Here is a 27,756-nt window from a genome sequence, read left to right as displayed (position 1 = left end):
AATAATATTTTAGTTTTTCCATCATTTTGCTGCAACTGTCTATTATTGCATCCTGTCCCTCACTTTATGGCTCCATTTCCTTCATTATTTGACTTATCTGTCTATAAAATACTTTTTTTTACCATATTGTGGAAGATTGTTACACAAGCATGCACAGCAGAAATAAGCTTGAGCCAAAGATACAAAATTGCCTCGATAGCCTGAATGTTGAAGAGAATTATAAAGAAGGAAAGTATTGTGGGTGGATTAGGAAGATATTTCTACAGCATGAGCTTGGCAATCAAAAGCAAGTTCAAATGTCTTCTGAGAGCAACATTAGGATCTATTGTGATGCCTTTGCAATTGAATAATCAATTGCTATTTAATATTAAAACCCACAGATGATCACTTAGTTGAGAAGTGAGTGAGTTGCTCATACACGGTAATGCAGTTCGCCCGTCAGTTACTTCCTGGAGACTGGTGGGAAGAAATACATGAATGAAATTAAAGCAGGAATGCAATTTTTTTAAAATATTGAAATGCATGTAATAATGTGATTTAAAAAGTGTGTTGTGACCAGAAGTCAGAAAATGATCTGGTGTGATTTCTTCTTTTTTAACAAATTGACAAACTCAAATAATTTTATAAAGACAGCAATGTTAGATTATCATTTGCTTAACACTTATTTTCTGTCACATTAATTGTTGAGGAAACAAGTCTGTGGCATTACCTAGATGGTATTTATGATAGAAGTGCATAGTTTAGTCAGTAAAGTTACTTCAATATGTTCAAAGAAATTTACCATTACACAGAAAAACAAACAGCCTAGAGCAATCAACAATTAGCAATACAGTCACATATGCAAGCAACAATAAGCAAATTTAAATGTGAACATATGAACAGACTAAATAATTATCAACAGAGCAAGGAGAGCAGGAAAGACCATTTAAAAGATGTTGTGCTTCAAGATTCCGGGGAGTAGATTTAGGAAAGAGATGAGGAGAAACTGCTTTTCCCAGAGAGTGGTGAATCTGTGGAATTCTCTGCCCAATGAAGCAGTGGAGGTTACCTCAGTAAATATATTTAAGACAAGTTTGGATGTATTTTTGCATAGTAGGGGAATTAAGAGTTATGGGGAAAAGGCAGGTAGGTGGAGATGAGTCCATGGCCAGATGGCCTACTCCTGTTCCTATTTCTTATGTTCTTATGTATTACAGCTGAGTGAGTTTTGTTGAAAAGATAGATAACTACAGGAAAAAATGATTCAGAGATGGGCATGTAGTTCTAGTGATGTTGGACTTGTAATGTGTCCTTGATGGCCATTTGATGAATAGGTGACTGGTAGGGTAGGTAGAGTCAGCAGTAAAATTTTAGCTCTTTTCTTTGCTTTGGCATTGAACAATGTCAGTAACTCACAGCTAATTAAACATCCATATTGTGATTTTCCATAATTTTTTCCTATTAAATCCCATGTTATGAGTGGAGATGAATTTGTAAAGGACATTTTACTCACATATCAAGCCATGTTAATGACAATAACAAAATGAGCCTTTACTCATTATTTACCAGTTGAGGCCAACTATAGAGTGAGGGGAAGGGCAAGGTTCATGCAGAAGAAACAACAGATCTTCTCAGCTTTTATTTTCAGTTACAGTACTCAGTTGCGTGGGGCAATAATGACAACAATGTATCAATTGCATTGGTATTCACAGTTGAGTCATGCACTTTAAATGCAGAGTCATAGAGATGTACAGTACAGAAACAAGCCCATCAGCGCCCACCATATCCAGAGCTCTTTTGCCCATTTTCACTCATCCTATTTGCATTGCATTAGGTCTGTATTCTCTATACTGTACACCCACAGTCTCCTTCACTTCAGTGAAATCAGGCCTGCACTATACAATTTCTCTCCATAGCTAGAGTCCTCCAATCCAGGCTATATCCCGGTCAATTTTTTCTAAATTATCTCAACAGCAATCATGTCCTTCCCATCCCGTGCAATCTTCTGTAAAGTTGCAACATAACAACCCAACGTTTATATTCTAGGAAGGCAAACAAGCACGTGTTTTTTCACCACCCTATCTGTTGCCATATTGGGGAAGTATGGATTTAAGGACTGTCTATACATTAACATTGTGTAGTATTTCTCGCCTCCTGTAAACGTTTTTAACCTGGAAATAACTGGATTTTCTTGGCCCTGAAAAAAATAGATAGAATTGTTGACATGAATTCAGACACGTGGCAGGATACGAAGGTATTTGTTTGGCAGTATTTGCCTTAAGAAAACTATAATATCTCCATAACACATATGTAGGGATTTTGTTTCAAGATTTTGTAGTCCATGAAAGGGCTCAGTTTCAGAGCGACAGCTGACTTCATGTCAATAGTTGATGAGTCAGCAGAAAGAGTTATATGATTGTGATTCTTATTTATGTTTGTTAGTGGAAGAAGAATAGTCCTTAACTCGGCAGTGGAGTTATCAGGGCACCGTCATGATGGTGTTTCCGTAGCAAGCTGTTCTTGCTTTTTCGAGGCCAAGTTGCTAGCTCGATGCTCAACCCGACTTGGATTCGAACTCAGGAACCTTCGCTCCGGAGTCCGGCGCTGATATTATTGTGCCACCGAGCGGGACTCTGTTAGTGGAGTTGAAACCAAATTGGAATTTTAAAACACGACTTTCAGGATGGACACTGTTTAGAGAGGCTACAACATCTACAAATATTCAGGAGAAAATAGAACTGTGGAAATGGAACACAGTTCGAAAGAAAAAAAACTGATAGGAGGATACTGTGGCCTTTTAAAAAGGCAATTCTTGATGCAGAGAGTTGATGTTTATTTAACATGATGAAATGTTGATCAGGAAGAGTAGCAAAGTGGCATATCTAGTAAAGTTGATGGTTTTGCAGACCATGGTTCAATCTTGGGTTCAGGTGCTCTCTCTGTGCAGTTTGTATGTTCTCCCTGTAACTACCTGGTTACATCTGTATGCTCTGTTTTCATCCTGCTTCCCAAAGGTGTGATTGGTAGATCAATCGACCACTATAATTCCCACTACATGTGCGTAGGCTGATGCTAGGATTTGGAGAGAGTGTGAGAAATGGGTGTTTGTGGAGAGGATGGTAACCTAGGAAGAATAGAAGTGATTAATGTAAGCTTGGTGTAAATGCGTGGCTAAGAGTCAGTGAAACAAAAAGGCCTGCTTTTGTGCTGTACCTCTCTCTCTGATTTATGGTTCTATGTGAAATTGAATGGCTGTTAATTGGGATCGATGGCTACTGCTTGTTAGTGTTGAGGTGATGGTGGTGGTAATGAACTTAGAGCTACAACAGAGGAGACAAACATTCAACAGTACTTTATGTGCTCCATCCAGGTATATTTGTGGATGGTGAACCAATTTTGTATAAAATACTTCTAAACACTCAAAGAGATTTCACTGTTATCAAATTGAACAAAGCAAAATAAGTTAGAGACGAGGAAAATTACATTTACATGTAAGCTACATTATGAGTAAATAGGGATCATAAAGTCAGTATTTAAGCTTTGGATAAGAGTTTGAAGGAAGTGGAATCAAAGACTATGTGAACATTGGCGTGGGTGGAAAATAAACATCAGTTTAGATTGATTAGCATGAGTGAACTGTAGTGTTTACATTTCCATTTCCACATGTTTCTACATTTGGTTAGATGAGAGAGTAGAGACAATTGTTGAAAGGACTGATTTACAAAAGATAGCAGTACTAAACTAGCAGAAAATTTCCAAACCAAAATAAACCTTATTCATAAAAAGTATATACAAATGCAAATCAACAGTGCATGGGTCTCTTTCTATTCATAGTGTCACTCAGCCTGTGCATACACAGCATTATTGATACCAGATATTGGTACTGTTGGCACATTCTGAGTGCATATCATCATTGCAGCCCACATTGTCTACTGGGAAAATAACAGCTTCAAATGTTTGAGAGGCTTCTATTCGGGACTTGGCCACTCAATGTCTAATAATAGAAGGATCCTAGACTGCAGATCTTTCCCAGAAAGCCTCAGCATTGGCTGTACTGAGCTTCATTACCCAGCTGGCAGCTTCCCCTTATTGATACTCTGTCGTACCTGACCAACAAGTTCCTGGCAGACCAAAGTGTCTCTTTCCCTGAGATGATGATCCTCCAACAGCTCTTCATGTCTGTCATGGTATGTGCCCCGGGAATAAACGTTTGATCAGAGAGTGCTCTGTTATGAAGCTGCTTCAGTCAACCATGACAAAGCACCCGATAACATTCAGGCAGCAGCATCAATACAGGTTGATCTAAACAAAATCCAGGTGTGGGCAGATAAATGGCAGATGAACTTTAATGTTAGTAAATGTAAAATATTACATATAGGAAGTAGAAATATTAGCTATATATATATATGCAATGGAGGTGGGGCTCTTGAGTTAGAAAGTGCAGTGTATGAGAGTGATTGGAGTGTCCTGGTAGACTCATCACTATCAATATCTAGACCAGGGTTCCCAACCTGGAGCCAACGGACCCCTATCTTAATGGTATTGGTCCATGGCATCATGGCTGGTAACCCCTGATCCTAACTAGGAAGGCCAATAAAATACTGGACTATATCATGCACTCAGTGGAGTTCAAGTCTAGCGACGTTCTCCTCAAGTTGTAAAATACGCTTGTGAGGACACACCTTGAATACTGTGTACAATTTTGGTCTCCATATTTTGTGAGGAATGTGAAGGCAGTGGAGAGAGTTCAGAGAAGGGTGATGAGACTTATTCCAGGTCTGCAGGGTGTGAGCTAAAAAGAAAGATTGAAAGGATTATATCTTTTTAGCCTAAATGGACGTAGAATGTGAGGAGACATGATAGAAGTGTTCACATCATTAAGGGTATATGTAAAGTGGAAGCCAGCTGATAGTTCAAAATTAATCCATCATCAAGGACACGGGGCCATAGGTGGAGAATGGTTAAGGGGAGATTTCAGACTAACATCAGGAAGCAGTTCTTCACACAGCGAGCTGTGGACACATAGAACAAACTACCTAGTTGTGTAGTTGAGAGTAGTACCTTAGAGCCTTTCAAATCTAAACTTGATAGTTATTTCAACATACTACATGAATAGGAATTTGGCAAGCTTTGTTGGGCTGAATTGCTTGTTCTTGTCAAAAGCTTTCTAATGTTGTAATGTTCTAATGGACAGCCCATAACAAGGTGGGTGGCCACGTCAACATCATTGCAGTCGTTTCAAGAGCAGCAAATTGAAATTTTGACCATAGAGGAAGGATCCGACAGGGAGGTCTGTTCTCACTGCCAGCCAAGCGAAGTTGTGATGCATGTCAGTAAATTCTGATGATAATGCATATTCTGCCAGATGACTTGGACAGTTTGCTCATGGGATCAAACCATGGGATTCACCTGGTCTTTATCCTGCCTTTCCTGTAGGATATGCCACATTGATCACTGCCTGATTTACTTGTGGTCCAAGATGTTTTTCTGAAATTAGTTTTCCTTGAAGAATAGGTAGTGCATCTGACTGGAACATGGCTCTGGAGTCTGGAGTGATACTATGTCTATCCTTCACAGCTTCTAGACACAAGTAGAACATCACTACATAGCAACACATGGTGCCCACATACTTAGTTTCCAAACACTGACTGATGAGTATGCTCTAAACCTACTAATTCCCACAGACTATACCTCTTCCTACCCTGTCTTGTGTAAAAATGCTATTACCTTTTCTCATTTCTTTAATCTCTACTGCATATGTTCTCAGGAGGAGACTTCCCTTTCCAGGCCATCAGAGGTGTCCTCCTTCTTCAAAGTATGGGGTTTCCTTTCCACCATCATTGGTGTTGCCCTCACCTGCATCTCCTCCATTTACCAGACATGTGCACTCAACCCATCTTCCCACAGCCTTTACAGTGATAAAGTTCCTTCTGTCCTAACCTATCACCACATTAGCCATCACATAAGCCTCACGTCATTCTCCACAACATCTACCATCTCCAAAGGGAAACTACAACCAAGCACATCTTTACCTCCCCACCCCCAACCATTCTCCACTTTCCGCAAGGTTCACACCTTCCATGATTCCCTTGTCCATTTACCATCCCCACTAATCTCCCTTCTAGCATTTACTCCTACAAGCAGCCAAAATACTACACCTGCCCATCTACCTCCTCCCTCTTCTCTAGTCAGGACACCTAATGGGAGGCAACACTTTCCCTGCGAATCTGTTGGGGCCATCTATTGTATTTGGCGTTCCTGATGTGCCCTCCTCTACATTAGTGAAACCCGTTGTAAATTGGGGGATCACTTTGTCGAGCACCTCCGATCCCTACGCCAAAAACAGAATTTCCAGTGGTTAACCATTTTAATTCCTATTCCTTTTCCCATTCCAACATGTCGGCCTCCTCTTGTGCCATGATGAGACCACTCTCAGGGTAGAGGAGCAACACCTCATATTCTATCTCTGTAGCCTCCAAACTGATGGCAGGAATAATTTCTCATTCTGTAAAAATGTTTATGCATCCCCCTTCCCACTTCTTCCAATCCCCACTCTGGCCTCTAACCTCTTCTCACCTGCCTATCACCTCCCCCTGGTGCCCCTCCTTTCTCCCTTTCTCCCATGGTCCACTCTCCAGTTCTATCAGATTCCTTCCTCTCCAGCACTTTATCTTTTGCACCCACCTGGCTTCACCTATCACTTTCTAGCTATACTCCTTCCCCTCTGCACTCCTTTTTACTCGGGCATCTTCCTTTTCAGTCCTGAAGAAGGGTCTCGGCCCAAAATGTCGACTGTTTGTTACTTTCCATCGACACTGCCTGACCTGCTGGGTTCCTACAGTGCTTTGTGTGTGATGCTTTTGCCCCTGTTGTCTGGAGAGTTGTGCGTCACAACCTGTTAAGCATGTTCCATCTTGGATTCATAGAGGAACGGGAAGAAATAAAACTCTTAGGTGTCAACTGCCTCAGTTAATATCGAGTTGAAAGGTATTTGATCCAGGCTGATACTTGACTGTAATGCTGGGGAGTTTTTCGTGAAACTGAATCCCTGCTTGCCAGTTCCCATGCTCATAATAGATCGAATTCATTCTACAGCCAACACTGTCAATTGGATTAATTAGTCATGCAACCCTGGAGTTCAGCTGACAAAGGCATTCCTATAAACTACTTACTCATTGCAGTACTTTAATATCAAAGCAGTGTGGATTGTGCAAGTATGGAATCTCTGGGAAAGCTAGTGTTAATTCTCACTCCAGAGAATTAGGTATTATACTAAGCCCACTCTGCAAATCAAGTACTTAAATATGTTCTTCAGGAGGTAATTACACAGACTCTTATTATTTCAGGGAAAGCCTTAATTAGTTTTGAGACAAGGTGCTTGGCTATTCCAGGAACAGACCTACTTCAAATGGAACATCATGGCTGGCATTTCAGAAACTACTTCTTGAATCATAGAGGGATGCTCAACACTGTGGCAAGGCTTGAGTGCCATCACTGCCTGAAAAGCAAAACCAAACATAAATGGTAAAGAGGTTTTGCTCTCTGACGAGCTCAATCCCTTTTATTCTCATTTTGACTGACAGAACATGGAGGCAACTTCACAGATCCCCTCAGCCCTCGATGACCCTGTGATTTCAGACTCTGAAGCCAACATGACAGCATCCTGCAGGATGGTGAATCCACAAATAGCACTTAGCCCAGGTAGCATACTTGACCAAATACTGAAAACCCGTGCTTGTCAGGATGCTCTTCATTGACTACAGGTCAACATTCATCCTGTCAAAATTCATTACTAAGCTTCAAGACCGGGCCTCAGTACCACCCTGCTCAATTGGATCCTCCATTTCCTCACTGATAGAACTTAGTCAGTACAGATTGACAATAGCATCTCCTCCACACTCGCCATCAGCACAGGTGAACCACAGGGCTATCTTTACCACAGCCCCAGCTCTGCTCACTTTATACTTATGATCCTGTGGCTAGGTACAGCTCTAATGTCGTACTTAAGATTGTTGATGGCACTACTGTTGTTGGCCAAATCAAAGGTTGTGACGAATTGGCATATAGGAGGGAGACTGAAAATCTGATTGCACGGTGTCACAAGAATAAACTTTCACTCAATGTTGGTAAAGCCGAACAGCTGATTATCGACTACAGGAAGAAGCCTCAGATCCATGAAACAGTTATCTGTCCTGGGACCAGCACACAAGTTTCATAGCAAAGTAGGTACAACAGTGACTCTACTCTCTTAGAGGTTTGCGTAGATTACATGTCATCAAAAATGTTGACAAACTTCTATAGATGCACAATGGAGAGAGGAGTGAAGATCGTGGAGGGAGAGCATAATAGCCTCTCGCCTCTGATCAGGGATGGCATTTAAATTGTATATACAGCGAATTGTATCTCACACTAGGACCCAGGCACAGCTGCTGTGAAAAGCTACATGGGTAGACCTCACCACCCAGCAACTTGTTCCGGGCTCAGATTCTGTCATCCAGCCCGAAGACATTCTCAAGCTTTATCAAATCAGCTCAGTGCTCAGAGTAATCCAATCGCACAGCTGGGCAGGAGTCTCACCTCTGCCCTGACTTCCCAATTGGTTCAGCTCTCATCCGAGCTAGTTAACCAAGCATCAGAACTTCTCTGCCTGGACCCTGACTTCTGTTTTAGCAGCTTGGAGTGATCCAACCTTGCTCGTGGGTCAGCTGTACGGGCATTGGAACTCCATCTGCAATGCAGCCTCTCGGTTCTGTGATGAACTACATATACCTGTCTGGACACGCCCCCTGCTGACTGCTCCTGTGGCTCCTCCCACAGACCCTGTATAAAGGTGATGGAGGTCTGAGCCCAGCCTCTCTGTCTCCAGGACGTAGTATGGTGGTCAATCACTGCTTGTTCCTTCTTCCAGTCAATAATAGCCGATACCTCGCCTTTACATCTCAGAGTGAGTCGTAAATGGTGCATTAGGTTCATCCCCTGAATTTTTCTCACCATCGCTTGCCCCTTCACTGTTTGCAGCGATAGTTTAACACAATTTTCCTCAGCAAAGGTATTTTTAGTGATGTTTTTAGTCAGAGCTATTAGCTTCTTGATTATCAGAAGCTGCTGCACACGATCAGTTGTGGCATCATAACTGGAAATCAAGAATGTAAATTCTTGTGTGGCAAATAACCAAAGACCTTTTGGAAGTCCAGATTAGCCACATTGACCACTATGGCCATTATCAATTCTCTGATTTCCATCTCAAAAATCTACAACAAATTTTTCAAATATTTAATTTTCGTAAATCCACGTTATTGCTATTTTCTCAGTGTTTTGTTGCTATTTCCTTAATAATAGATTCCAAACATTTTCTTCTTCAATATCTTAGTCCTCCTTCAGAAAACCTAAATTTTCTTCAATTTTCAGGCTTCCTGTTTCATTTAAGCATCATTCTGAATCTTTTCTTTTAATGTAGTTTAAAAAAACTTTTTCCTTGATATTGAATTCTGGGCTACTTATATTTGTCTTAATACTCAGCACAATAGATTGGCAAATGCCGTAGTATACTGATCTCGAGTGATTTTAATCCTCAAGTACTGCCTGCGTAGAATTTGCCTTTTACCTGTGATTGTGTGGGTTTACTTCAGGGATTTTGTTTTCACCTCCACATCCCAAAGATATTCCATTTAGTAGGTTAACTGACTACTGTAGATGACTCCTTGTGTAAATTTTTAATCAGAGTATTAGGTTTCAGTTGATGGGTTTGTGCGTTGTTAATTTCCAGCTATATCAGTCAAAATATCTTACAATGTTAGTCTTTAAGGGTAGAGGGTTTACCATCCTATCAGTTAAGTCCCTTGGACATAATTTATAAGGCTGCTCCACTTAGGTGCAATGGTGAGAATATACTTATTGCAAAGGAACTTGGATCAGAAGTGGCTGGGACTTTTTTTTTGAATAATGTAAGTGCCAATAAATTTCCAAAATGACAAGTGCACAACCCCAAAATATTTCTGTAACTAAGTGCAATGAACAACTGTGTATCAGCATGTAATCTGTAGAGCATGCTGACCATATCATCAATCAACACTCATTGCTGACTTGATGGCATCTTGGCCAGTCTGGAGATCAATGGAGCTTTGCAATAGATACATTTTAACATCAGTTAGTTGAATCTAAGCAGAAGGAAGAGACATTTCACCATCTTCAACCACATACCATCACCCCTGTCCATGCTATTCATCTGCCAGTTAATAGTTATTTTCTGGCTATTAGTACAATTCTGTGACGGGTTGGTGCTATCTATATTTGTTATGAAGTGACTAAATCCACAGTGGGCTCTGTGGCCAAACTGATTCTGTGCCCTCTGTTTATAAAAACTGCTCTGAGACATTGGTGCCTTCGTCCTGCACCTTGGAATAGAGCACGATTAAGAGAATAAGCAGAGGTTAGGCACTGAAAAAGAGAGGCAAAGGATTGCCAACAGGTGTGCATATCTATCCTGGGTGTTCAGGGAGCAATTTGCCTCAGTGTGAAGCAATGCATGTAATGACTATGTCAAGAATAATGTTCTCACCATATTTTTGCATGCCCCATATCTGAAACTCAGGAAGGACAGAACTATGCGGCTGGTGCTGTCAAAACGTCTGTGATAATGACTTTTCATACATCTTGCTCATTCCGCTACTTGCTGCAGTGGCAATGTGACCGAGATTCTCCATTCAAAGACAGCTAACAGTGTCAATGTTGTTATTGGTAGAAACAATCAAGAGTGTGGACTGGTTTTTCAGGGACTTCAGTGAACCCCAGTATGCAGAGTGCCAGTCTTGCATGCACATTGCTTAGTGGTTGTAATTTTCCAATTCAGCTTAAATCAGAAAGGATTCCACTTGCTCAATGTCCGAACTATTGTATGGCACATACAATAGAAACCATGCTGCTATATGAAATCTGACTGGAAAATCAACTCTGCATGTTTGAGTGAGCCATTACAATCTCTCAGAGCCAGTTATTGCAATTAGTTGAAGGACAGATGGCTAAACTCCTATTAATTGCCCTTTGCACTGCAGTCCACCACTATGTCGGCAACAGTCTGACTTTCCACTGCAGCACTCAGTTGCTGGCCACTGCTCTTGCTAATGCAGTAATGCCACATGAGGCTGGAACGTCAGCCATCAAATGTCCTGGTCGGGTCCTCTGTATGACTGGATTTGGACATTGCTGATACGTTGGAAAGGAAGAGCTTGAAGCAACCATCAGACATGCAAGCTACACAATCAACAGCTTGTAAGTCAGAGAACATTTGGGAAACTAGGCGATTGGTGTATGGTGCAGTCAGTGAGAAGAAACATTTAGAGTCATTGAGCAGAAACAGGCCCTTCAGCCCATCTAGTCAATGCTGGCATAGTTTTCTGCCTAATCCCATATACCTGCATCAAAACCCTCTTTACCACTCACTTCAATATACCTATCCACACTTCTCTTCAAAGTTACATTTGAACCTACATCTATCACAGCTTGTTCCACACTACCACCACCTTCAGAGTGAGGACATTTGCCCTCAGATTCCTCTGAAATATTTCACCTTTCACCCCAAGCCCACAACCTCTACTCTAGTCTCACCCAGCTTGTGGGGATAAAGCCTGTATGTATTCACCCTATTAATACCCCTCATAATTTTATAAGATCATAATAATGTAAGATCTCTCCTCATTATCCTGTTCTTCAGCGAATAAAGTTCTAATATATTCAACTTTCCTTATAATTCAGGTCCTCAAGTCCCAGCAACATCCTTGTAAATATTCTCTACACTCTTTCAAACTTATTGATACCTTTCCTGTAGATAGGTGAGCAAAAATTCACATAATACCACAAATTCAGCCTTACCAATGCCTTCTTCAACTTCAACATAATGCCCTGATGTATGAGGATGAAGTCATTTGTTTAGCCCGCTCATAAGGTGATTAAGGCTATTCCAGCACTGCAATCATTTATTCAAAACTTGCCTTCTGAAGTTGTCTACCATGACAATCTTTTCCAGGGCTTTATGAATATTTATCTGGAGAACCTTCTTGCTCCTGTGAAAGCAGAACCATCCTCCCCTACCTCCCCCCATAGCTATTTCAACTGCTCCTCTCTAGTTTCTGAGCTGATTCTGAAAGCCCTGAGGCATTTTTGCACCTATTTTTGCAAGTTTTCACTGTTTCTTGATTCAAATTCGCTCTGTGCAATTGCCAGACATACTTGTTCATAGCTTCCATTTTGGTACAAGTTAGATATAAGCAGTGCAGGTTAGCATTAATTAGTGCTTGCCATTCACAATATTAGAGCCTTGCTAATGCCATCAGCCAATGAACAGCATGATTCATGCTGAAGTTATTTGAATGAATAGGTAGCATGCTGTTGGCTGGCGCCTTGTTGTAACCATTGAGCGCAGTTTCATTGATGTGCTTGCTGTCAGCAGATACTAAATTTAGCTGTAGTGACATCTTCAAATGGGCTTCAATAACCCACATGAGTCTCGAATGAATACCATGTTTAAGAAAACCAAGAAAGCATTGTTGGCAGGCATATGCATTGAGACATTAGCTTGATTCTCAGTATTTCGTTCATATGCAACTATTGGCTATTATGTGTTTCATGGGATTTCTGTTAAAATGTCTATGAACAGAATAAATAAATGCCAAGGACATTAGTTCAAATGCTGTCCAACAGAATATTATTGCTTGTTAGGTATAACTTTCTATGGCCAGGTTATGGTATAAAAGGAACAGGATTTTAGCCAGAGAATTACTGTTTGGCTTATATCTATTTATGGTGCTATGCTTCCATTAATTTCCCCACCTACTATTTGAAAGATTGTTTTTGTAATTTCAAAGGACTTCTGCAACCCAAAGTGACAAATATTGCATTGGTTTAACCATAAATAATAAGCTTAAAGCCAAACAAAGCATCAGAAGCATTATCACTGTGCCTCATGCTATTCTGTAAAATATTAAAAGAGAAATGCACATCACTCCATGACAGCTGATGCTAACTATTCCCAAACAGGTGGTCAACTATCTATACTCTTCTGAGAAAAAACAGCTGGGCAGGATTAGGCATTACAGTGACAAATGTGCCCCTTCTCCTGCACACTTCCATCCCACCATCCCCCACCAAGTGCAAAAGTAAGAAATTGCTTAAATGTTGACTTTAGTGAGTATGCCATTTTTTTTTAATTTAGGCTTCCTTTTAGCAATATTTTATTGTGCATTACAATATTTCAGCTCTGCCCCCTCACTCCATCTCCCTTTCTCTCTCACATACACACACACACACTCACATGTGGCAATGAATTACTTCTAAATCTGTGCAGCCAGCTCAGTGTATCAGCTTGCAAAATATTGTTTAATGAAGGAGCCATAGTCTCATCCTGCAGCTGGGTAGAAACTGGCCTTGGACCAGGCCTTGTCAAATCTTCTGCTGACAGTTTCCCTTCTGCAACTTTCTGCCTCTGAACTTCAGAGATTATTCTCTATCAAATGGATTTTTATAGTTCTTCTCGAGTATCATTTTCTTTGGTAGGGAAGATGGCTAAAGCCAGAACTCTTGGAAAAGTACAATGTAAGTTTATTAGATAACCCCATAGATTGTACCTAATTTGAGAGCAAAATAGTTATCAAGCTTAGCCATATATTAGCATTAGGTCCTTGCTTGTTTAATTCTGCATATGCAAGTTTTGTCTTCCATACTTTAAAAGCTGGAGTGCAAATGTGTCCTGCTGCTTTCTAAGAATATGCAGAAAGAGTCACATGAAATAGGAAGTATGCTGAATGTCGGTGATCTTAGTTTTCTGGAGGTTTGTACATTCTCACCCAAAATGCCCAGATCAAAGCAGAGCTCCAAAGTACACAAAATTTTGTTCGAAGTTTAGAGGCTATCATAATCACTTCACAGAATTACATGTTCATGTTATCTAGTTGCTTTGATGATAACATGCCAATGATTGTCTCTTACCTGATAAATACATTTTACCTGCCCACGGGTTCTTCTGGAAGCATTTTGACTCATGTCAAAGTTGACCTGCTTCACCGAGAAAAAAACAACCAATGCAAAACTAGGAACCCCTATTAGAAATCACTTCTGTTGCTGCAAACAGGTTGGAGTTCATCACATACAATATTTAAATACATACTGCAGTTCCACTGCTTCAAAGGTTCAACTTGTAAAAAGGCAGGTCAGTGTATATATTTATGACCATTGGTATTATGCAACAAAAAATGTTAACAGTTATTCAATGATTTACGATCATGGGTTTTCACATCTGAATTTCAAATTTGCTGAGTTACAATAATAATCTTCTTGAATCAGAATTTATTATTAATAAAATGGTAATGATATTGACAATAAAACATTAAAATTTTGTAAATGTTTTTGTATGTGCATTCTGGATTAGGATGCGAAGTTTTTCTGCATTATTTACGATAGCACATAATCAATAGAAGTTTTACAAAAAGATAATATTGCTTTACTTTTGTTCTGGAAATAATTTCGAGGTCTTCAATTAACTTTTCATCACTGCTAAAGATTTTATAAATAAAACTGTGTCGTAAGGTGGTTATTTAAAAAACAACTCCCACCTGTTTTCTCTGGTGCTGTGTTGCTGGCAGCTGTCTCAGTTTGGGCCTTTGTTGCTGCTTCACTAGCATCAGTGGCAGGCACCTCGGCTTGTTTCTTCTCCTTCTCCTGGCTGGAAGTGGCGTTTGAAGATGGGGTACTTTCAGCGGCAGTACTTGCACCACCACTTCCTGTCTCCTCAGCGTTCACAGGTTTTCCATCTGTTGCAGCTGGTGTCGCTTTCTCCGAGTTTTCCGTAGGGGCTTCCTTTGCCTCCGATGCCTTTTCAGCATCCGAGGGGGCTGCTTCGGGATTGCTTGGTGCCTGCTCCGCTCCCTCTGTCTTCCCTTTTGATTCGGATGCAGCTGGCTCTGTCGCTGTTTCCTCTTGCTCCTTAGTGGCTTCTGTTACTTTAGAGTCTTCCTTTTTCTCTCCACCTTCTGCTTTTGTTGCCGCAGCTGCTTCTCCTTTCTTCTCCCCCTTCAGCTTTTTCCGTGTTATGTGGCCACGGAAGCTAGCCTGGATTTTGGTGGCAGCCTTATGGGCCTTGTCTTCTGGTTTGGTAGTCTCTTGGTCAGCTTTCGCATTAGCTTCATCATTCTTCTCAGCCTAGGATCAAAGTCACAGTAAAATATTGTCATAAAGCTAGATATAGAAATATTCTGCAGGACACTATTGTCCTAAACACCTTCCATTATTTTTGTGTAGTTGTGTTTTCAGTCCATTATTCATTTCTTTTATAATCCATTGAGGTAGTTCAGCATAATATTAATTATTAATAATAGGCAAATAGTAGCTTTTGTAGCCAGGCAAAATGGGTTACAGAAAAATTGGTGTTTCCAAACTGCAGATCAGTGAAAATGTAACAGCATAACTTTGAGGATTGAGTAATGCACTGAAACCATCAGGGGACAAAACTGCTGTACAAAATGCATTTATATCAGACACAACTTGCATCAACAGAAAGTACAGTTAACATTCAGCAGTTCAGGCAGTTATCTATCTATGGAGAGAAACAAAGTTAACCTTTCAGGGATCAATAACCTTCGTCAGAAATGCTTGTCAGAACACTTCATTAGAACGCTAACTTGCTTCTCTTTCCAAAGATACTGAGAGCTTCCAGCATTTTCTGTTTTTATTTCAAATTGCCACCATCTGCTTTTTAAAAAATTTTCAATTTGTGTCAATTCCTGTAGTGATATTATAGATAAATCTCTAAGTATTATAATAATTCTGAGTTGAGAAAAAGGCATATTTTTGCAGCCCCTGGTCTCCATGCTTTACATCTCGGAGCACTGGATCCTCCAAATTCAATTTTGCTGCACCTTCTGACACACATTCATTTTGCAAAATTCCCTCTATGTTATCATATAATTTAGTGAGTGTCACAGCACTACCTGCAAATTACAGGTTTGAATACAGTACCAAGTTTTCAAAATAAATGCACTTACAATGTATTAGATGATATTCTTAACATTGAACTCCTGTTCACTGAGAAATCAACGAATCTATACATAAATTTATATAACTCATCAAATAAAAAAATCCTAAAGCATTTCTCCAATCTAAAATATCATTTCTGCTTTCCACTTGTTAGTTGCTGCCATGGATGACCATCATTTTTGCTCATTTAATGTAACAAAATTAATAAATTTTATGCTGCTATTTTAATTATGAATTCTTTGAAGTTGATAAATACCAAGGTGCATAGATAGGGTAAATGCAAGATGGCTTTTTCTACCGAGGTTGGGGTGAGTCTAGACATGGGTTAAGGGTGAAAGATGAAACCTGAGAGGAAACTTCTTCACTCAGAGGATGGTGAGAGTGTGGAATGAGCTGCCAGTGGAAGTAATGGATGCAAGTTTGATTTTCAGCATTTATGAGCAATTTGGATAGGTACACCTATGGGAGGTGTATGGAGGGCTCTGGTTTGGGTTTAGGTCAACGGAACTAGGCAGATTAATAGTTTGGCACAGACTAGATGGGCTGAAGATCCTGTTTCCATGCTGTAGTGCTCTATGACTCTACTGTTTTAAAAATCCTGTTTTATATTCACTCTTGTGATTATTAATGTTACAACACTGAAGGCTACTACTCAACTGCTGTTGAGATTGAAAAGACTTTGACCTATATTTCTTCTTATCTCTGAATTAGTTAGTTGATTCCTCATTTTATAAACTGGTAAACCTGAGTCAGCATATCCTAGTCTTGGGAAACATCATTCCTGAATCTACTTTCATGCTTTCCAGCTCCTTGAAGAATTTTGCACAATTCATTATAATCAGTCATGGTCTTTGCAACTCTGGAGAGTCGCTTAATCTCTTTTATTGTAACAAACACACCATCCCAGGAATCATTTGAGTAAAACTTGGCTGCGCTCCCTCTATCAAGTTTCTCAATCCTTTGAAACACCATAGTTCAGATGTAATCTCAACAAGGCTGTACATAATTGGTGCACGGCATCTCGACTCTTGATCTCACGTCCTCTTCATTATTTGCCAACCTAATAATTCGTTGCACTTGCAATTTAACTTCCAGTAATTCATAAAACATAAACGAGAGCAGCATTGCACAGGCCATGCGGAAAATGGGGGCTGGTCTTGATACCAATTTATACCAAACATCTTCATCCTGTATGTCAGCCATATCTCTCATTCCCTTTATATTCATGTGAAACTCCTTAAACTCCTTTTTGAAAGCCTCTTAAACTTCAACAAGCGGCTCGCTTCCACGACTATTCCTGGTAACCTAATCCCAGCACCCACCTCTCCTTGCATAAAAAATAAACCTACCCTTTACATTTACTTCTACTTTTCAAATATTTAAAGCATGTCCTCTGGTTTTTGACATTTCCAACATGGGTAAAAGATTCTGGTTGTCTTCTCAGTCTACACCTCTCATAATTTTAAGTACCTCTCCTTGATGAAAATGAATACCCTGTTTGACTCTCTGCCATCTGGTCTGTTTTTACACCTCTCCCGCACCAGTGTGTCAGCAGGACCCTGTCGTGGCACCACCTACACCGTCCTTGTGTTGAAGCTGTTTTGCATCCTGACAGTACGTGTGCCAGTGAACCCTGCTGACCACAAAGCTTGTAGTTAGATCCTCTCTCAGCCCCCATGTGTGCAGCTGTGATGATGTACAGAGAATATCATACCCGCACTGCAGATGGAAAGAAATGCAGAAAGGCTCCAGTCTCCAAAGCTCTGCCTAAGTGATCTTGCACATGGGAAGATCCTATTTTGTCCAGGCGCCTGTGACCACAAATCCACTGCCTTCGATAACCGCCATTCGTTCTCGTGGTTCCGTACCTCTGCCTGGACTACGTCCCACCTATCCTTTGCACTTGCACTCCACCATTATTGGATGTATGCAGAGACAAGGACTTGTTGTCCTAGGCATGGGTTGCCGATGATGTCTCTCAATTGCAGGGTGCTCACTGCCTGGTCTGTGGCTGAGATGGCAGACCTCTTTTGGCCCGATCTTCTTGTGACTCCTACTTGATTAATTAACTTGTCCTCGGAGTTGGTAAGTGTTAAAACAACTCTACACTTTCTACCTTGAACTTCTCCACTACTGATGACAACAGGAGCTCTAGCTGGCCTGATCTTATGTAGAGCCCCGCTGAAGAAAAACTTGGGGGATCCCCGGCCATTCCCACAGGTGCTTGTTGACTTTCCTTTCGATGCCTTCTACAGTGATCATGGGAGCTCGTACACCGTGAAAAGCCAGAGCAACCTTGGTAGAAGACCATGTTTGGTACAACCATGTCTTAAATTTACCAGGACATCTGGTTTTGTCGATGTCCTTCAGCCACTCTTCAGTCTGCTTTACATGTCGGTGATGTTGGCACTGTCTGTCATTGCTGCATTAAATCACTTTTCAAGACACTTTAACGGGTTGTCCTCTTATGAATAGAATGACTTCTCCCTGCTCCTGAAAACTGATCTTGCTGGTAACCTTGTCCTTTTTGATCACCATGCAACTGGACTTCCTAGCTTTGAAGGTCATCCTAGCCCAGGTAGCTATGTTGTCCAGGGTTTCCATAATCCAGCTTGCTTGGACATGGGTTACAGTGGTTACTGTAATGTCATCTATGAACCACTGTATTGCAGGTTGTTGGAACCCAGTCTCCAACACTGAGCCTCGGGCTATGTCTGCCGCTGCTGATATGAGGAGGTTCATTAGCAGGGTAGGAACTCACTATTCTGCAAAATTTAATTTTGAGGCAGCTGATTTGATTAAATTTCTTTATTAACTTTATTTCTTATTTTGCTATCCATTTCCCTTCCAGTTATTCCATTTGTCATTTTCTTATCTCGTTTCAATGACATACCTCCATCCAAAATTAATTTAGAAAAGACTACGGTGGTTGTATCTGAATCTACCTTGTGCATATATTTGAGAATCTCATTATTTTTGAAGTCTGAAAAGTCCACCTTAATATACAGTGACATTTTGTAATAAGGCCATATCAACAACACACTGAGCTGCATGAGCATTATGTAATAAATAAATTGTAAAATAAGTGATATACTCAAAATTGTGCTGAAATCAGCAAATTTTTCTTTTCACATTTTCCAAATTGATGGAGATATTCTAAGGGTAATCTGAGCACAAATAAAATGTTTAATTATATATTAATAATCCAGCCCTGATGAAAGGTCTCAGCCCGAAATCAATTCTTTATTCCTCTCCATAGATGCTGCCTGACTGGCTGAGTTCTTTCAGCATTTTGTGTGTGTTACTCTAGATTTCCAGCATCTGCAGAATCTCTGTTGTCTTTAATTACACATACATTCTGATTATTGCTTTCGGATGAAGCTTGTGACGAACTTCTCTGAATTGTTAGAGTAGAATTTTCTGTACTAGGACATCCATCAGCATTTGCCCTTCATTAAAATTTCCCCTACATTCTTCAATTCATTAAACCTTTGCCCATCAAGTTGTTCAAAACCAGAAAAGTACCTATGGCTTGAATAAGAAAACATTGACTCAAAATCGGAAGTCAATGGCATCAATTCTAACCTATGAGGAACATTTATGCCCATCCTCTGCAATTACCCTTTGGGAATTTGCAGAGAAAAGCCAGACCCATCTGTGTGTTTAGTTGTCAACAGGGATTTCCAGATTGTAAGTAGATTTACCTGGAGTGGAGAGGCAGGGCGAAAAAAATTACCCGGAAAAGATGAAAAAAAAATTGACAACCTGCCAAATTGTCAGTTGCCAAATCACTATAAACATTGCTGACATTCAACAACACTCAAACTATTTTTGCATTTTCTTTAGCCACAGATGAGGTATCAAAAGTCTAGAGGGTAGTTAATATTGATCCCATATTCAAGAAGGGTGACCATGGACAAGCAAGGAAACTGTAGGCTGGTGAGCCTTATGTCAGAAGCAGGAAAACTATTAGAGGAAATTCTTAGAGACAGGATTTATGATCACTTGGAAAGGTAGGGACTGGTGTGGTTTCAGCATAGTTTTGTACATGGGAAATCCTATCTCACAAATCTTACTGTGCATTTTGTGATAGCTACCAAGAAAATTGATGAAGGGAAGGTGGCAGATGATGCCTTTATGGAGTTTGGCTTTTGACGAGATTCCCATGGTAGTCCAGCAAGTTACGGCACATGAGATACAAGGTGTTTTGGCAAACTGGATCCAAAACTGGCTTCGTGTTATTATTAGCAAATTTGCTAATAATATGAAAATTGAATAGATTGATGAAAATTGATGGTCGTCTAATGCTATTGAAGGGCGTACAATGTATCAGTTGGAAAGTTACGCAGGGCGATGACAGATGGACTTTAATCCAGGCATGAGGTGATGCATTTTGGGATGTCTAATACTGGCCGGACATGTACAGTAAATAATAAGGACCTTAGGTACATTGATGTACAGAGGTGCCTTAAGGCGCATATTCAAAGCTCGCTGAAGTTAGCAACACAGATGGATAATGTAGTGTAGAATGCATTTAGTTTGCTTGCCTTCATTGGTAGGGATATTTAACATAAGGATTGAGGTATCATGTTGGAGCTGTACCATACATTGGTTTGGCCACACTTGAAATATGTACGCGGATCTTGTCACCACACTACAGAAAGGAGGTGGTGGTACTAGAACACGTGCAGAAGAAATTCATTAGGATGTTGACTGGAATAGAGATTTTTAATTACAAGGAGAGACTGGATAGGGTGGGACTGTTTTCACTGGAGCACAAAATTTACAATTATGAATGGGATATACAGAGCAGCTATTACTGTCTTTTTTTTCTAAAGGTATAGAAGTCTAAAGCTAGACCATAGGTTTAAAGTGAGAGGGTAAAGGAGATCTGAAGGGCAAGTTTTCACATAGAGTGTGGTGGGCATATGAAAAAAGCTACCAGTGCATTGTGAGCATTTATAAGTCTTTGGACAGGTACGTGGATAGAAAAGGAGCAAATGAGTAAGAGTCAAATGCAGGAAAATAGGATTACTATAGATAGGCATCACAGTGGCAGATCAGATGGGCCAAAGGGCCTTATTCTGTGCTGTACGATGCTGATTTTCTGACTCAGTTCTGTATTATTTCAAGCTGTTTCGACCACAAATCAAAAACTTAAAATATGACAACCCTTAAAGCACAAGAAGGGCATTAGAATGTTTTGAAGATCTAACGTAGCTAAATCTTACAGTAGACCTTCTGCTAAACTGATAGGGAAGATGTTCCTGTACCTTTGTCCAACCTAACCATGTTGTTTGAAGTGGATTATCCTACCAATTGTGTTGAGACATTGCCCCAACATCTATCTCAGAAAGCAGAGAGCAAAACTAATACAGAAACAACCGACTACCGTTGGACTTCTGCATTCCTGGAGAAATCTAAATTGCAGTCAATTATGAAGGAAGAAACCAACATCTGTGTGGCTCCCTCAGACTTAGCCATGCAACAATACATGTAGTAGTAAATAAATTAAAGAAAGGGCAATAGGATAAATTAAGAAAAGGAGCATCACTGTCACATCAGGAATCAAAAGTAAAATAGAGAAAAAAAGATTTGATTAAAGTCAGAGAAAATGAGATAAAGGAAAAGTTATGCAAAAAAAGTTACAAATTTAACAAATTTAAAACCTGAAGAAATAGTACTTCATATCTGTAATAATTCCAATGCCTCAGCAGTTGGTTAGGGGGAATGAACAAATATCATAACCATGCTGTTTAAGCCATTTTCAATGGAGGCTGATTTCTGAAGCTAATGGCTTAGTGGTGCAACCTAGACAACAAATATTGCATGTACCATTTATGTCAAGTCTAGCTCTGTTCAGCACTGGTCCATATCTTACAACATTTTTCAATGTAAGACAGAGATAAGATATTAGAAAGGGATCTAAGGGGTGGGGGAAGGGAATAGCCTTTTCACACAGAGTGGTGAGATCCCCTGGAAATTATTTAAAATTTTTTGACTTGTAAAATATTAGTATTTTCATGATTAACATTATATATGGGAGGTATTACATTCAGTTAACTGGGATAATAGATATTAGTGTTTATGTCTCCATATTCTCCTTTTCTCCTTTACAAGTCTAGCCTTTAAGGATTTAATTGCAATTCCTCTGCAAATCAGAAAGGTTGCTTTGTCAGCTTATGCCACTCTGTTTAGCTAAAAACTGCTACTTAAGCCTGCAGGAGTATACCGTCCTCAGTCATATGTGAATTGCAAGTTTTCTCGCACAAAATATCAAGATTCAAGGAGGGAAGAGGAAGATGTGCCTGATGATGAGATCCCATTGAAGATGGTGGAAATTGTAGAGAATGATATGTTGGATGCAGAGGCGCATGAGGTGACAGATGAGGATAAAGAGAACACTATCCCTGTTATGTTGGATGAGGTGAGGGCAGACATACAGGAAATGGAGGAGATGTAGTTGAGGGCTGTATTGATAGAATTGGAGGGGAAACTCCATTTTCTGAAAAAAAATACCTTGGATGTCCTGGAATGGAAAGCCTCATCAGCAGAAGAGATATGGCACAGACAGAGGAACTGAGCAAGGAAAAAAGCATTCTTGCAAATGCCTGGGTGGGAAGAGGTGTATTCAAGATAACTGTAGGAGTTAGTGGGTTTGTAAAGGATATTGGTGGACAATCTGTCTCTGGAGATGGAGACAGAGAGATCAAGGAAGAGGAGAGAAGGTGTTGGCTGTGAACCAGATAGGTAGACAATCTATGACAAAGTATATAGACAATTTATCCACTTATAAATAACCTAGAGTAGACTGAGAAGATGGACGATCTATTTTGTTCAGGTTTCAGTCTGCCAATTGTCCTTCCAGCCATAGCTTTTGGGAGCAAGTACTTACAGATTTCCACAAATCTTTGTCTGTAAAAGATTTTCTCAGTTTTGCTCCTGAATGTCCTAGCACTAAATTTAAGATTAGTAGAATTCTACATGTTACTGGAATGATTTATGCTTCCTTCTTTTACCTGATGTCGCTAATAATGTATTATGTCTAATGTATTTTTCATGCTGAAAACACTTTGCATTTTTTTTATTTACAAAAAAGCAAATAAATATCTTCACAATGTACAACTATCACTGGGAGCAGAGCACCTTAATGTTTCTACAATCACCCCTGCTGCTTTACACTGTGGATCAAATATTAATCACAATCAGAATTAGAATAAGGTTTAATATCATCAGCATATGTCATGAAATTTGTTGACTTTGCGGCAGCTGGAGTACAAGTTTGTCAGTTATAAGTATATTTATGATGCAATAATAAAGAGCATAAAACTGTCCTACTTTCAGTTCTTACTTTGTAAAAATTACAATAAAATATTAGAAATGATGTGAAATATTCAAACTCAACAAATTATTACAACCCTAAATAAATTAACATCATAACTTTTTAAATAATATCATATGAAAAGGCATGGATGTTGGCACTGCTTTCAATCTATTTTGAACAGTTAGGATGCTGTATTGCTCTTACAAAGGAGAATATATTGTAAGATTATATCACTGGCAAAATCTAACAGCAAAGATCGGTTATGGGTGTAGTACTATGTTATTGAATGTTGAGGTTATAATCAAATCAAAGAATATCTCATTGCAAGGACAAAATTATAACTATTTGTTGTATCCTTAAAGTGCAAATGATAACAGGATCGTGTCACCAATCCCTTGGCTTGTTGTGATCACATCAAATAGAACAAGGTGTTACAGATGGCACAGCACAGCTCCACGCCAGTGTTTATTGTAAGATTTGATTGCAGCCTGCAGTGGAGGCTGAGCTTCCGCACTGCAAGGTTCTGCTTTGAGAAATGGCTGTTTTGCAAACAGAATTAAATGTGCTGAATTTGACAATAATGCTGCTAATGCATAGTACTGTAAATAGGTAACTGATTCATTATGTGTGAATATATTTGCCACATTCTGACCTTGCCATCAATTTGAATGTTTTCATGACACAGAACAAGTAATTAGTGAAGAAGGTTATCTGTATTTATTCCCCAAACATAGACAGAAGCTGCATATCCACCACCAAACATTAACGCAGGAAAAGGAACATAGACCTTTCTGTGCCAATGCTTATCAGGACAAAATGCATGGAAACTTGAGAGGTACAGCATATAATAACACTTTGTCTCTCTATGAATGCACATCACCATTGCCTTTTGTCTTCAAAAAATCTTAAATCAATTGGAAATGCTTCTATTGTTTTTAAGTGTCTTCAGAATTCATAATCATTAATAAATAACTTTTCTTTTGATGAGATCTCTGGGGAGATGTAAAATAATCAAAATAAATGAAGCATTAAATTGCTAAAAATAAACTAACCTGAAAAATATTACTTTAAATTAGCTATTAACATTATAGATTATTTAAAACATCCAGATAAAAAGAAATCCTTTGAGTAACGAATTTTCACACCTTTCAAAACACATATCATTATATGTTTGCCAATTTTTCAGTTTTCCATGGTCTTTCTCTGGATTAGGCTTTCACACTTTTATTTTCTCACCTCAGTCAATGTATGAATTCATTGACATCCTTGTAAGATGTTACCATACATCTTTACCCAACTAATACCACAGCAGCTCTTATATTTCATTTGAAGTGCCCAATCATGTCAGTGCTATATCAAGGCAATCAAACTTAGACAATAAACAGCAGTAATGATGTGTGCACACCTAGAGTTAAAATTTAAAATCCAATTTCTTTAGCATATAATTATTCTTTTTAGAATTCAGGTCACATTATCTCTTCTCTAAATTGATTTATTTTAATTCTGACCAGTGATCAGGTGGGTTTTTTTCCATGTGCCACAATTTCTACACACATTCCAAAGATGTGTGAGATAGTACACAAGGGATTCTGCAGATGCTGGAAACCCTGAGCAACACACACAACAAACTGAAGGAACTCCATAGGTCAGGCAACATCTATAAGGGGAAAAGTCAATGTTTCGGGCTGAGACCCTTTGCTGGGACTGGAAAGGAAGAGGGCAGAAGCCAGAATTAAAAGGTTGGGGGAGGGAGAAGAGTATATCTGGCAGATGATAGGTGAGACCAGGTGAGAGGTGGAAAGGCAGAGGGGTGGAGGAGGGGAATGAAAGGGAATGATGTGAGAAGGCAGAAGTCAACCTTGGTAGTCTTTAACCTGGTGGCATCAACAATTGATTTCTCGAAATTCCAGTGACCACTCCCCTCTGTCTTCCTTTCCTCCCTTTTGTTTTATCTCCTTTCTGGGGTCTTTCTCTTCTTCTATTCCTCTCCCCCACTTTCACACCCATCTATTGTCTTCTTCTGGTCCCCACCTCCTTCTTTTTATTCCATAGACTACCGTCCTCTCCTGTCAGGTTCCTTCTTCTTCAGCCCTTTGTCTCTTCCGCTTAACACTTCCTAATTTCTTATTTAATTTTCTTTCAATCCGCTTCCCCCATCCACCTACCTTCCCTCACTCACACAGAATCACCTACTATCTGCTAGCTTGTACTCCACCCCTTCCACTTAACATTTTTAAAAAATTCTGCCATCACCCCTCTTCCTTTCCAGTCCTGATCAAAGTTCAAAGTCAATTTATTATCAAAGTACATATATGTCAACATATACATCCCTGGGATTTGTTTTCTTCTGGGTATACACAGTAAATCTAAGGAACATAATAGAATCAATTAAAGACCGCACACAACAAGACAAACAACCAAAGTGCAAAAGACAACAAAAAGTGCAAATACAAAAGAAATAAAAATAAATATTCATAATAATAAATAGTAAGCAATAAATATCCAGAATATGAGATGAAGAGTCCTTGAAAGTGAATCCATAGGTTGTGGGAGCAGTTCAGTAATGGGGCAAGTGAAGTTATCCCCATGGTTTCAAGAGCCTGATTGTTGAGAGGTAATAATTGTTTCTGAATCTGATTGTGTGGTCTTAAGGCTCCCATAATCTTCTTCCTGATGGCAGCAGTAAGGAGAGAGTTTGGCCTGGGTGGTGAGGATTCTTGATAATGGATGCTGCTTTTCTGCAACAGCTCTTGGAGTAGATTTGTTCAATGGTGAGGACCGCTTTACCCATGATGAAGGGTCTCTACCCAAAGCTTTGACTGTTCATTTCCTTTTGGCAATGTTGCCTTAACTGCTGAGTACGTTCAGTATTTAGTATGTGTTTTGTAAGTTGGTAGTTTACTTGGCTATTTTAAATTGCCACTACTAGATAAGAATGAGGATAGAATAAAATTGGGATTAGCATAAATGGGCACTTGATGTCTAGCCTGGATTCATTGTGCTAAAGGACCAATTTCCATGCCACATGATTCCAGGTCTCTAATGTAACCATATTCCTATGCAAAAGGTAATACACTGTTGTTAAACATTATATCTATGGCATTCCAAGCAATTGTACCTGCCAGTAGAACAACTTTTATTATTTTGACATTTTAGCTGGCTTTTGAAATATTTTTACTCATTCCAGGAAGTAATTGCAGTCAGAATATGATTACTTGCATTTCCTCAAATGGCCACCAGAGGGGGAACAGGGAGTGGTACGGAGCATGAACATGATGTTTAATGTTGGCTATACAGTATATATATATATTAGTAATACAAAAAGTCTGCAGATGCAAGAATACACACAAAATGATGGAGGAACTCAGCAGGTCTGGTAGCATCTATGGAAATTAATAAACAATCGATATTTTGAGCAGAGACTTCTTCAGGAACGAATAGGAAGGGGGAAGACACCAGAATGAAAAGGTGGGGGGAGAGGAAGGAGGCTAGCTAGAAGGCGACAGGTAAAGACAGGTGGGTTGGAAAGGTAAAGGGGTGGAAGAAATAGAATAAGATGGCAGTGAATACAAGTTCCCAGGAAAGTTATGTGGCTGTGGTAGCAGATTTCCAGTCTCTGCAGACTTTCTCATGCTTATGATTTGCTGCTCCACTGTGAAGTTCTTCAAGGTATACCTACCCTGAAGAAGTTTAAATCTTCTCTTCGATGGTTCAGTGAAACATTCTCTCACTGCCCCCTTTCTGTGATCTCTGCTGCCTTCTGACTCTTCAATCATGTACTCACTCATACTTGCTACCACAGCCATGTATCCTTCCTGAGAACTTGTCTTTGCCGCCATCTTATTCCTTCTTCTCCACCCCTTGACCTTTCCCACCCATCTTGCTTCACCTGTCACCTTCTAGCTGGCCTCTTTCCTCTCCCCTACTTTGTTTATTCTGCCGTCTTCTCCTTCCTTTTCAGTCTTGAAGAACGGTCTCAGCCCAAAGTGTCAACTGTTGATTCATTTCCATAGATGCTGCTTGACCTGCTGAGTTCCTCCATCATTTTGTGTGTTTCTGTATATATCGGTACCCATCTTTGCATTGGTTCTCAGGTTTATAATGGCACTGAGGGATATTAATGCAAAGGAAATGTTTAATATTAATACATCAATATTTATTACCCTTTTGAGTTGCCACCTTGCTAAACTATACCAAAATGTTTGATAATAGAAGATAAATTTCATGACCATGGCCATGATTTATGAGCAACAAAAGGAAGTAGTTTGTGACTTATACCTCTACATATCCAGTATAACTGCTATTTACAGCAGCCAATCAACTTGCCATGCCATGTGTCTTTTGGAAGTGGGAGGAAACCTATAAGACTGTAAGAAATATGAGCAGGATTAGGTCATTTAGCTCGTTGAGTTTGCTTGGGCATTTCATCA

General features: G+C 39.7%; 1 protein-coding gene across 2 annotated transcripts in view; it reads right to left on the bottom strand.

The window, feature by feature from the left end:
• The window catches only part of gap43 (growth associated protein 43), a 269,430-nt gene that overhangs the window by 105,605 nt on the left and 136,069 nt on the right, over positions 1-27,756 (bottom strand). For both annotated transcript variants that reach the window (XM_073045604.1, XM_073045603.1), the window contains exon 2: positions 14,583-15,168. In XM_073045604.1, coding sequence (XP_072901705.1) covers positions 14,583-15,168 — 586 coding nt within the window. The remainder of the gene's footprint in view (positions 1-14,582; positions 15,169-27,756) is intronic.

The sequence above is a fragment of the Hemitrygon akajei genome, chromosome 5 (assembly GCF_048418815.1).
Source record: "Hemitrygon akajei chromosome 5, sHemAka1.3, whole genome shotgun sequence".
Taxonomy (NCBI): domain Eukaryota; kingdom Metazoa; phylum Chordata; class Chondrichthyes; order Myliobatiformes; family Dasyatidae; genus Hemitrygon; species Hemitrygon akajei.
This window is presented reverse-complemented; position numbering and strand designations above follow the sequence as displayed.